At 29.4% G+C, this 13,438-nt stretch overlaps 1 protein-coding gene across 1 annotated transcript in view; it reads right to left on the bottom strand.

Moving 5' to 3' along the window:
* LOC105624983 overlaps nt 1–13,438 on the bottom strand; it is a 27,166-nt gene that overhangs the window by 2,417 nt on the left and 11,311 nt on the right. Inside the window, exons 2-7 of the mRNA XM_012206325.1 lie at nt 3,503–3,721; nt 3,290–3,402; nt 2,406–2,681; nt 2,002–2,267; nt 1,413–1,824; nt 586–1,333 (exon numbers count right to left, since the gene is read on the bottom strand). Of these exons, the coding sequence (XP_012061715.1) occupies nt 586–1,333; nt 1,413–1,824; nt 2,002–2,267; nt 2,406–2,681; nt 3,290–3,402; nt 3,503–3,721 (2,034 nt within the window). The remainder of the gene's footprint in view (nt 1–585; nt 1,334–1,412; nt 1,825–2,001; nt 2,268–2,405; nt 2,682–3,289; nt 3,403–3,502; nt 3,722–13,438) is intronic.

Genomic DNA, 13,438 nt, shown 5'->3' with positions numbered 1-13,438 from the left:
AATTTACCATGTCAAATTCTGTAGAATTAATTTAAAAACGATTAGAAGCTTGTTAAAATACAAAGTTCGAGGTTCAAAATGTTTCTTTAATTTTTTACGATGGTATTTCACCAACTTTTAATGTTGGTTGTGAGCTATGTTAGCTTTGATAACGCGTAAATCAGTCAAGAAAAAGCATAAGAAAATTTTTCAAAAGCATTTTGGAGGTAAATCTTTGTACTATTTCAAAAATATTAAACTTTAAAAAAAAATTTTTATTAGATTGCGCACTGTTAAATGCACGTTAAATGTAATCTTAAAAAATACAACGTGATATTTGTTGAGATACAGAACTGTAGACAAAATTTTTTTGAAAAGGAGTGAAAAACATGCTAAAAGTATAAGTTTCAAGTTTTAAAATGCTTTTTATTTTTTTGTCTGCGATGATTTTTTACCGAGTTACGATGACCTGAATATTATGCAATTTTAAGTTCCATGTCCGAAAACTTTTCGATGGATGTGTACGCATATGCATGCATGCAAATATACAACACGCACAATTACTCTTTTTTCTCATAATTCACATAGTTAACAATAAATAATTACCGATAGGTTGCATGATATAATTTTCTCCATTCATTTCGATATTTACATAATCCTTATTTTTATCTACAAAAGTATTATCACGTCTTGGAGATTCTTGCGATAAACTTATACTTCCATCGGGAGAAGCAATAGTTTCGGGTAAGCTTTCTCCAAAATTCTGAACCGTAGAATGAAAATTATTTGCAGTCAATATACTTTTAAAGCGTTCTAATATGTTTTTATCCAATATTGATATTAACTTAGGAAGAAGTTTACTTATTAAATTGTTGTTAATATCTTGAACATCAAATAATTTTTTATTCTCTATGCAATCATATAATATTTTTTCGATAATACGTTTATCCGGTGGCAATCTCAAGACTAAAGTTCTTACAGTATTCCAATATTCACCACGTTTGATATATTTTTCAATACATTCTAAAATGTTCATAAGATTATTTGAATCGCTAATGGGTATATATTCTACCAAATGATTCACGATAGCTTTTAACGAAAGTTGCCGGTTTAACAGTTCTTTAATAATATTCTGAATAATATATCTCTTTGATGAAAGTGTCATTTCTTCTTTTACATGATTATCATGAAATATTTTGTAAATTGTTAAGATCTGATCAACAGTTAATTTTTGTATTGATATTACATATATCGTTCTGCAAAAAAAATTATAGCCAAGATAAAATGCATTTTGCATTATATTTAGCATCGCTGTCGGGTCTTCTGAACAAACTGTATTAAGAAGATTCTGCAACTAGAAATGTAATTTTATATCAAGTTATACAAATAATTATATAGAAATTAAAGAAAGCAAAATAATGAATAAATATTACCTCATGCTTGAATTTACAAAGCTGTTGCTTGTAACAGGTACCTTTCCTTAATATCGAAAAACAGTATCCATTGAGGAAGTTCTTAAGATTAATTTTTGCTAATCCTTGGCATTTTGATATTTTCATGTTTTTAGTTTCAAATGCTGTTACTTTTGATGTAGTTCTAGTTTCAGATATACAATCTGTATGTGTAATTTGTTCGGATTGATTATTGAATTCATTTTTATCAGTTTTATTAGTTTTATTTGATGTTTCTATATTGTCTTCTACACATTTAGCATACTCCTTATTAAATTCTGTTACATTTTGTTTCATATATTTATTAAAACTGCTAGCAGTCATGATATATGATACATCAGAATGTAGAGATTTGCTTAATTTATCTTGTTCACATAAAATTGTATTTTCACAGCTAGAAGAACAATTAAATTTTTAATTATTGCGAATCATAATTTGTAGAATACATTGATTTGTTACATTAAAAATTATAAAATATATCCATCTAAATTGTAAATATTTTATAAATGTTTAAAAATTTCTTTAATATTATAAAATTAAATTTCGTTAGATTTTTCTAATTTATACTTACAGATTTGTATCAAATGATTCTGCAAATAGAGAAATGCAATCATCATTATCTTCATTTCCGCTGTTCATATGTTCCTTTTGTATATTGATATTTTCATGAATACTTCTATCTATTTGATTTAAATGTTGCGTTTTTTCTGATGTACTTTGTAACATGCTATGCATACGATTGCTGCAAATTGAATCTGTTTGGATATCTATTTCTTTACACAAAGTTTTATTAAAAGTGGGTTCTTTTTCGAAAGAAAGTTTTTTGTAAAATTTCTCATTTTTCATTGTTGGAGTAATTATGTCATTTTTATTATTTAAGTCTATTTGCTCAAACTCTATACTAATTTTATTATTAAACTTATTTTCAAATAGTTTGGGAGATTTTGATCGTTTTTTATTTAAATGTTCACGTACATCTAGTTTTTGTATGGGAATATTTTCTTCGGATATATTTGCTGCTGTATTGATATTTGGAAAGTCAAATTCTTGAGGATTTAATAATTTAATATGTGTTACATTATTTTGCAACCAAAGGGTTCTATTTAATTTCTTTTTTTTGTTGTTCAACTTTATAGTATTTTCTTCTGCTGCAATACGCTTTCGATTCTGTTTTATAGCTTCTTTTTTGTTAACCAATACTAATGATTTAGCATTACAGTTTTCGTTTACATCAACAAGATTTGAAGTGTTCTTGTTTAAAATGTTTTCATCAGAACTAATTTTCTTACAATTTTTATCACTTTGTAAAATATTATTCTCATGCTTTTCTCTATTATTTAATCTATTCAATTGCTTTTGGCGATCCCAAATGCAGTTTTCATATATTTCTGTTGTTATATTGTCAGCATCATTAATATTATTATGTACGTTATTTTTTATTTTCAAAGAATCTACGTTCTTATTAATTTTTGAACTATGATATTCATTGTTATCTATACTTTTATTTTTTAAATTAATGTTATTATTAAATACCGATGTAGATTCTGATATTTCTGATATATCAATTGATTTATCTATTTCAGGTATATGATAGTTTTTCTCTGTGGATTTAAATGTATCATTAATATAAGAAACTTGCTTTGTACTGTTATTAGAATCATTAAAAATATTACTCTGTAAATTTTCGTCATTTGTGTTTCCTTTCACAAATTTTATCGTACCTTTTGGTAAGATATGATTTCCTGTTATTTTTGGCAAATTTTTTTTATTATTCTTTTATTATTTGTTTTATATGCACATTGTTTTTTATGTGTTGTAAGAAAATCAGGTATTTCAGTAACATCAGATATTTTACTAACAGTAATTGGTGTCACATTTAAAGAGAATGATTTTGGAACACTTGTTGCTTGTATACTATCGACATCTGGGATTTTATTTTCTATGTCTGTGTTAATTATACTTGACAATATAGCTAAAAAGATCAAATATGTTTAAAGGCTTTTTAGATTAAATTTTTAGATTCTTCTTTCTTCATAATATTATTAAGCATATAATTAATGATATATACATACCTTTACTATTTTGATTTGTTTCGCATTGTTCTGATCTTACATTACAAACTCTTCCATTAATAACACTACTAACTATACATAAGTTGTTATTATTATACTTCTTGATGGATTTACTGGATACCTCTTGTATCTTGCTGTTATAATTAATAACATTTAAATTTTCTTCATCCAAATAATTTTCATTGTCAGAACTAATTTTCATTGATTCCATACTAGTACCTATTTATGTAAAAAAGGCAAAACAAAACTTTATGCATAATACATAATACAATATAAATATATGTGTATGTGTATGTGTGTTACCAGATTCATTGAACTGTAGTTTTCTTTTACAATTTCCTAATTTATTGTCTTTCTGTGTACTTGATTTTTTATTATTACGATGTTTTTTATTATTTATTGATATAATTTTCTTGTGTGTATGATTACAATCCATATTTGAGAATGTGTATTGAGATGTTTTATCATTACTTTTACTTGAAAATGATTTAACACTACTATCATGCTTTAATTGCTGCTTTTGTGCTGCAGGTAAGATATGATTTCCTGTTATTTCTCCTGGTCGAATTATTCTACTGTATGATATATCATCTAAAAATTTAACATTCTTACATTCTTCATTTATCTTTTTCATTAATTTTTTTGAACGACTTCTTGTTAATCGAAAAGTCCCATCCTCTGTATTATCTTGTCGCATATTTTCCTTTAATATCCATACATTATTAGAAGACTTTTTAGATGTATTAATACAAGGTGATGAATGTTCTAACTCCACAGTTTTCTTTTTAGAGAAATGCAATTGGTAAAGTTGAACTAAATTTCTATCTAAAGCAATGTTATGTAATACAATCTTACACATACGAAGATTGTTTAATGTTTTTAACTTATTATTTTTTGCTTGTATGTTTCTCTTGTTTTTTACTTTTGCCATTCTGTTTGATTAATTAGTTATACATATGTTGATTGCTAATACTTAACAAAAATTTTCAAATTTCTTCTCTGTCGACAGTAATAAAGTTCTTTATGCATCAACTTGATAGTGTATATTTTCATGAGTCTAGATTTTCGAAATACGTCGTTATGTATTTTTCTTCACACTTTAGCCAAGCTGCATGGCAGTATTGCAAAATCAACCTAATATAGAGATAAATCGTTAAGTTCATAATAAAGAGACGATAACATTATACGTGGTCATTAAAAAATTAAAACTAATTTAATAAGAAAGGACTACACTAAAAGAATATTATATTACAAAAAGCAAGTGACTATTGGATTATTTCTTTCAATCTCTGTTATATGCTTCCCTTCAGTAAGACGATCTCTTATTGCATAGTTTTTCGTACAGTACGTATTATGTATATCGATATGATATTACTCTTAAATCTGTTACCTGCATCCAAAAATGTACGCTTATGTCCATCATACGTATTTCTTATTCTTCTAAAAACTTTTAAAGGGAACAATTTACACAATCAGTCGCCGGTTATCAACATATTCCTCCAGTTCACCGCGGAAATATTCAAGTACTTTTCGAGAATCGCAAGTATTTATATCGATATCCAGCGACATCAGCGCTTTCAATCAATCTGTACTAAAGGTACCTTTTCATGCCAACACAATATGCCCGGATCCTCATACGAGCAACAGCGCTTTGACACAGAGCTAAGACACTAATTGATGAAAAGTCGATTGTGGAGGTAAATTATATCTTCATCATCCTTTTTTCATTAATCAGCAAGAGTCTGTGCTCCGTGCTTAAAGGCCATTCCATACAATTTGCATAGCTGCACAAACGTATGCATAGCTGCATAAATGTATGCATAGCTGCATAAACGTATGCAAGAAAACTATCCAATCTTCTTTTATAAATTTCTTTTATAAAGACGCACGTAAAAATGTGATTTTTTTATAATTTTCGTTATGCATACGTTTATACGCAGGCGCGCGCGCGCGCGTGTGTGTGTGTGTGTGTGTGTGTGTTTGGTGAATGAAGGTGCAGCCACAATAGAAAAAATAAGAAATAAAGAATAAAGGTTTCAGCCTATCAGAAATCGGATACACCGGAATACACGGTTTCTGATAAATTGGTATCGTTATTCCTTATTCCTAATTTCTTATTCACAAATATAATATTTAGGCCAGTATTCATAGTCGAATCTTATTTCAAGACTGTCTTAAGTAATGTCTCAAGACGCTAATGTAGCCTTCTGATTGGTTCGTAACTTCTTAAGACAATCTACCGGCCTTAAACATCATTTATGGATTTGATTCCACTAGAGCACTAAATGGAGGTATTCGCATTCATTTTTATTCCTTCTCCCACTCCTTGCTCTGTCCCTATTCCATTACTGAGCTGTGATGGGTTATGGTCATTACAAGTTAAAATTTGCTGTTTGAAATTTTGTAGCTCCTTTCATTTCATTTTTGCTCTCAAAATCAGTTGAATATCTATCGTAATACTAGTGCGGGACCTGAAGAGTGTCTGGTGTTCAGGTTATTTCTAGATAAGATGCCAAATATGTATGTCAATTTAAAGAAAAGGATTGAAATTTCTCATCTGCGAGGAAATGTAGTGATGTTGATTCACAAGTCATGTATTTATTTTACATCAAATTGTCAACGAATATTATCCGCAGTAAATTTAAATAATCGAATATCTTTTTCCGATCTATTGGTATTACTGCAACACATTTTATAAATTCTTTTGCCTTTGTTAATATATAATATTTCAGTTTTTTTATATCCTTTTCGTCTCTTAGTCTTATGGTAAAATTTCGAAGTGCGGAAATACATAAATACGAAGCTACAAAATTTTCAACAGTTTAGAAGCTATAATCTATAACAACCGTAACGACTATAACCTTCTCAGCTCAGCGGTGGAGTGGGAACAGAGCAAGGAGTGGGGAAAGAAGTAAAAATGGCGAATATACGAATATTCATTTTATAGTACTTTAATTGCATTTACGCTCATTGCGCTCCATAATGATTCGAAACCGCGTAACGAAAACTGCGGAACGTTCATGATTGATTCTGTTTTCGTTCCGCGTTCTGCTATTCCGCTGCATGGATTTGCACCTTAACGGAAATAGAAATAGCAGTAAATTTATCCATAAAGCGAGTTTCAACTAGTTAAAATTCGTCTTATTGCGTTATAGATAAGTTTATTGTTCCATTTCCGTTAGATTATGTAATCTGAAGCAGTATCTTGATTGATTCATTGGCTTAAGTTTACATCTTAAGGTGCATTTTCACGAGTTGCTCAAACTTGTAGCGACAAAAAAGATCACGTAACGACTTTTGCAAAATTATTAAAACGACAGTTTTACAATGAAAAAGGGCAAAAGATACATTAAATTTGACATTTGAGCGACAAATTCGATATGTGCATATTTTTTATGTATCATTACAATTAATACGCTGAATTAAACATTTATTAGATTATGCTGATTGCATCGAATCCTCTATCTGGCTCAGCAATAAAAGAGAAGAATAAATTATGTATATTACATCAACAATGGTCAATACGGCGATACGGTATGATTGTCATTAGCATTGTCAATAGCGTTTAAGCGTTTGATGCTTGTAGTTGAAAGTTCAAAGTACAAAATTTCAGTTGCTGGATAACGAGCAACAAATCTATCGCTCCAATGCTTATTTTAGCAGCACATGAAAATGTATCTTTATGCATACTGTTACAGAATTTTGTGTGTGGCATCTCTAAGAATAACAATTGCAACAATTGGTGCGATTACATGTAGCGCGGTACGCGGTACAGAAACTAAAGGCCGTGGCACACCTTTAGTAACAGTAACTATAAGACTGGATTTTCACTTGACGTTACAACGCTCATTTTTAACTTGATATTTGTCAATTCATGTGATCTGTTTTGACGCTGAAAATGAGCGTCGTAGCGTTAAGTGAAAATCCAGCCTAAGACGTATCATAAAGTTAGTCACACACACTTTCCATAATAGTAACTTTCCATAATAGTAATCGAATTGAACAACGCGATTAATCGAAAACCTATGTTACGTTTACTGTTAGGCCAGAATCAGACTGCATTGAAGATTAAAAATTGAAATGTTACTAATGAGAACAAAGAAGTTTTGGCTCCTTTTGTTCTGATTGGTCAAACTTCAATGTTTCAATCTTCAATCTCATTTTTCAATGCGTAATCTGATTCCGGCTGTAGGGCCATTTTACACAAACTTGCATAGGCCGTAATGTATGCATAAAGAAAATCATTCAATCGTATTTTACCTTTATACAGAAATGTAATTGGATAATTTTCTTTATGAATATGGTTATGTGGCTATGCAAGTTGTATGGAACAGTCTTTATGGAAAATGTATGTGACTAACCCCTAAGAATCAACCAATTACAGTCGAGAATTTTTTTGGTGTTCTAATTCTAATTGGTTGATTCTTAAAGGCTCCGCATAATAAAAGGAACAGGGAATAGAGAATAAGAATTTCAATATTAGAAAATGTATATTTCACAATACATGATTTCTAATAGGTTGAAATTCTTATTCTTTGTATGTCTTATGCATGGTACAAATATATAAGATGAATCATTTCAGTGGATGCGCAGTCGTTCAAAAGTAATGAAAAGCAATGAACCAATCAGCTTTTACCCAAAGTGCAAAATTCAGTATGGTCGACATTGAGTGTTGCCGTGTGTTGCCATTGTATATGTCGTATCGTCTTATTTTAGAATCAATAAAATGTCAATATGCCAAATTGTTTCGTAAAAAATTGTAAAAGTCGCACAAATTATGTGTTTAATAAGAATATAGTTCTCATTCCCTAAAGATCAAGAGTTGCGATTGAAATGGTTGGAAATGGCTTATCGCAGAGATGACAATTTTAAAGTTACACATGGTAAGAACTACTATTTCCGTTAATTTCAAAAATTACATTGAAATTAAATTGTTTCTAACGTAAAAAACAAAATCATAAGCGTGTCCGCTGGGTAACAACTGATTGGTCGAAATTTTAAACCACACTCAATGCCGCCATTATACGCAATGGTTCATCTATATTTCCACCATGGTCTTATAGTTACTGGCCTAGTTTTCACTCAGGATTTAACTGGATTAATGTAAGAACCAATCAACTACATTCGAGTATTCTCCTGTGAGGCCGGGTTTACACCTTGACGGAAAAACGGAAAGCGGAAAAGCGGAAACCAATCAGAATTCACGGAAAGACAGAAGTAGATAGAACTAGAGTCCTAAGTTCGCGTTGCATACATCAAATAATTAACTCAGAGAGCACTTAGATTACTGATAAGGTGACGGTTAGAACAGTTGCATTCATGTGCTCTAATGATCAATGACATGAACGGATTTAGGACAAGTGAGCATATCATTTAATCTAATCCGTGAGACCACACGAATAAAACGGATATGCCTCGTTTCAAATATTTTGTGTTACCTCAATTATTATTTTAAAAGTTTTTATATAAAAATAAATGTGCATTTAATAAATATAAAAGTTATATTATATTTTTATATTATATTATATTTTATTTCATTGAATTAATATTTTTTATATATTTTTTATAATATATTTTATTTTATTGCATTAATTATTTTATTTTATTTTTTCATTTTTTAAATTTTATTAATTTTATTTATTTATTTTATTTATTTCATTTATTTTATTTTATTCATTCATTTTATTTTATTTTTTATTTTATTTTATTTTATTATTTTATTTTATTAATATTATATTATATTCTTATATTATATTTTTATATTTAAAAACGTATTTATTAAATGGGTTTTTATACAAAATGAATCTGAAATACTTTTTTCAATACAAAATGTTTTCAATTATTACGTATGCGTGCGTAACATGTGTATATGTGTTGTCTCAATCGTTTCTGAGATAAGGGAAATAGAGCTCTTAATTGATCCATGGAATATGTCTCTAACACGACGTGAATATCTAGTCGTCATATTGGTTCCGGTGACGTGAACATATTGGAGCGTCTTGGGCATGTTGGAGCATGCGACGCGAACAATCCTAATAGATATAACAGAGAAGCGCAACCGCTGTCCCAATTTCTGATTGATTTCGCCATTTTTTCTACGAATAGTCTTCTAGGATTCTAATTTCAGTATCATGATTTTTAAATCTTGATATGTATATTGTAATCTCCAAAGAAAATCGGTATTTCTTTGTAGACAATAAAAACTATTGTTATAGGAATCGCAATCCGTTTATGGAATGACATTTGTAAACGCCATTTTTTCTTTAGACTAATTAGATTTACTTTTAGATTAATTATAATCTTTAAATATGCTCGGTTCTTTGTTATATCTAGGACTATGAAGCAGACAAGCGAAATATATCCCCTACTACTACTGCGAATTCCAATTGGCTTCCGCTTTTCCGCTTTCCGCTTTTTCGTCAAGGTGTGAACCCAGCCTTATAGTCGAACAACAGGAGAATGCTCGATTGTAGTTGGCTCTTATACTCTGATCCGGTTTAAACCCTCGGTGAAAATTGGAAGTTTTCTGTTCCTGCTGATTGCGCTAGTTCAAAAAGTATACACTAAAACGTTTTCTATTCTCAAAATGATGTCAGTGACGATGTTTCTGTTCCAGTACAACAGAACTCATTGCACGAGTTCACTGTACTGGCTGCACTAGAGGTGCGTTCCGTTTCACGCATGATGTGTATAATGTATCATTTATCCTTATTTAATGTTCGGTGAATAACAAGGATAAAAGATGCATCATGTGCATTATGCGTGAAACGAAACATAGCCCTAGTATACACTAGTTCAGTCACAGAAAACAGTACCTTGAAGAAACCTTGTATAAATAGTGCGAGAATTGTTAATTATTTAGAAAACACCCTTCACCTTCAATTTCAGTGAAATTATGCTCATTTAGCATATTTTTGTATAAAACGAAAGAATCTGGCAGTAAAATGTTGTGTCTAGTCCCACGAACTGAAATATTAAGCATTGAAGTTGACGACTGTAAGGTTAGGAAATTAGGAAATTTGTCAGCTGCGAAATATCGCACTGAAAGCGTGTGCTACGACACATTTTCATGCTTTATGACTACATGTGCATAAGTTTTTTACTAACTTGTTCAACAGCGATATATTAACGTTTGTTAATATTCAAATCGTCTTTCTTTCGTTTAGGGATTTATAACTTTTCGCACATAACAAAAACAGAGCAGGCTTTCGTTTTAAATAAAAATGCATCGAATGAGCCTAATTTCATTAAAATTGGAGGTGAAGTAACGATTCTAAATAGACTAAAATACGTGTATATAGCACTGCATTAAGTCGGTATGACAGATTTCCGAATCACAATGTCCCAGCAAACGAGAATAGATTAAAATGGAATAAAATTTTTTTAATGCCATAAAAACGGATTGAATGAATTTAAATAAATTGGATCCGAGCTGATACTAGTTTAATATTAAAAAAAACATTTATATTTAAGAGTTATAAATTTTATTCCTAAGACGTTTATAATAATTATACCTAAAATTAACTTCAAATTGGTCTTAAAAAACGCACCTTAATGGGGATTCGAACATGGAGTCTTTATTATAAATCTTTTACGTTATCTGCTACACGAGATACTATTAAAGACCGTCAATCCTGGGCAAATTTTCGGCGGTATAAAAAGGATCCGGAGATAATTGAAGAACGCTGATATTATACAATTGACATAAATTTGCTATTATTAACATAAATATTTGGCTTATGCATTATTAAATTCATGATTTTTTATTATATAAATGTTCCATAAATAAATGTGCATACTTGTAAAGCTATAACATCCTACATATTGCAGAAACATTACAATTTTTTCTCTTGCAATTATCATCTCTGTTGATAATCAACTTTGATGATAACACTGAAATCACAATTTTAAAGAAAAATCGAATATTATTGAGTTCTAAATGCATAAATTTACTAAATTAATAAATTATATTAGTCATAAATTATAGTTATTATCAATTTTTAACTCTTAATCACTTCAATATTCTCAAGGACGTGAACTCTCACAAGGATGTCGGTCTTTAATAGTATTTCGTCAGTGCCCGCTACATCACTTCTTCAATTAATAAATATATTATTTATTCTTCAAGTACAATCAGCTAAATCAGTGCACGAAATTATATAGATATATTATAATAAAAATATCATCATTTAATAGATATAATAAAATATAAATAATTTATTTGAGACATTACTATGAGACAACATTGAAAAAATCGGATAATCTAATTGTGCTTGGCCGATGTCACGCGCCGTAATCAGCGTAATAGTCGGGCTGTGTTCAACTTGGTTTACGAGTGTTCCTATCGATCATTCATTTTATTTCTAATCAAAGAGAAATAAAAAAACATAGCTCAATTATTTTTACATTACAATTTTTTTGAACTTAGTTGGATTAAAACAAATTTTCTACTTATAATTTCGAATAATTTAAGTAGCATTTATAGTCCATTTTTAAATAAAAATTTTTTATTTAATTAGATTGAAAAATTGCATTTCATATTCAGAATATTGAATTGAGTATTTACGTTACACAGAAATTGCTGATATTATTTTTGAATTTAACTGAATTAAAAAAACTGTACTTCCTATTCATAATTCTGAATTGAGTAATATTCACGATGCACAAAAAATGCTAATTATTTTTAGATTGAAAAGCATAAAAAATTGCTCTATGCAATTCCTATAAATAAATAAAAATGCATTCAGGATTGAAAAGGATTCATTTTAATATTCATGAATTCGTATTTCTGAAAATCTGAATCCATTTTAATTTATTTCAATCCATTCTCGTTTACTGAGGTCAACTTCAACACTTAATATCTCGGTTTGCGAGCCTAGGCATGACATTTTACTGTCAGATTCTTTCGTTTCATGCATAAACGCGACAAATGAGCATAACTTTATTAAAATTGAAGGTGAGGGGCGTCTTCTATATAATTATCCAAGAATTTAAGAGTCATAAAATAAATATATATAAATAATAGTAAGCCTACATATAAAAACACTTTGTGTCATCATTTCCCAGCAAACGAGAATGGATTGAAATGAATTGAAATGAATTCAGATTTTCAGAAATATTGATTCACGAATGTTAAAATGAATGCTTTTCAATTCTGAATGCATTTTTATTCATTTATAGGAATTGTATATCTTTATGCCTTTCAATCTAAAAATAATATTAGGTTTTTCTGTGCACGACAATACAATTGTGAATACTGTTCAATTCAAAATTTTGAATAGGAAATGCAGTTTTTCAATCTAATTGCATCCAATTGAATCTAATCGAATCCAAAAAAAAATATTCGTTATTTAAAATACGCATTCGGATAGAAAAAAATTTTAATCCATTTTAATCTATTCTCGTTTGCTGGATTATCTTTAATTAAGAATTTTTTTTAATGGAATTGCATTCATTTTCATCATACGAATCTAATGCTTCCATGTAAACAATATGAGACGCCATTTTATCTTGTACTAAAACATTTTTTATTCCTTGCCTGCTCGTTTACACTCGTCAGTTCTGGATTGCATTATATAGTTCAATTCAGTTCAGTTCTAGTGCAATCCTCGTGCAAGAACAAAAAAACAAACCTTAGGCCACCGTCGATTCATTTGACACAAATCGATATTCGTCGCTTTCCATTTATAATTTTGTTCAAACTCAATCGACACAATTCGTCTCTGCTAGAAAGAAGAGTCAAACTGTGTCAAGTGCGATTTTAACAAATTTAACGATATTAGAATAAGACCAGTACCTATCATTTTGTTCTGTTTTTTTACCATCTTTGATTAAAATCTTTTAAAAGGTTAGATATTAAAAGTTTGCACACACACACACACACACACACACACACACACACACACACACACACACACACACACAACAACACGCGCG

Source organism: Atta cephalotes (assembly GCF_000143395.1).
Source record: "Atta cephalotes unplaced genomic scaffold scaffold00098, whole genome shotgun sequence".
Classification (NCBI taxonomy): Eukaryota; Metazoa; Arthropoda; class Insecta; order Hymenoptera; family Formicidae; genus Atta; species Atta cephalotes.
Note: the sequence above shows the minus strand (reverse complement) of the source record. Positions and strands in the feature narration are given on the sequence as shown.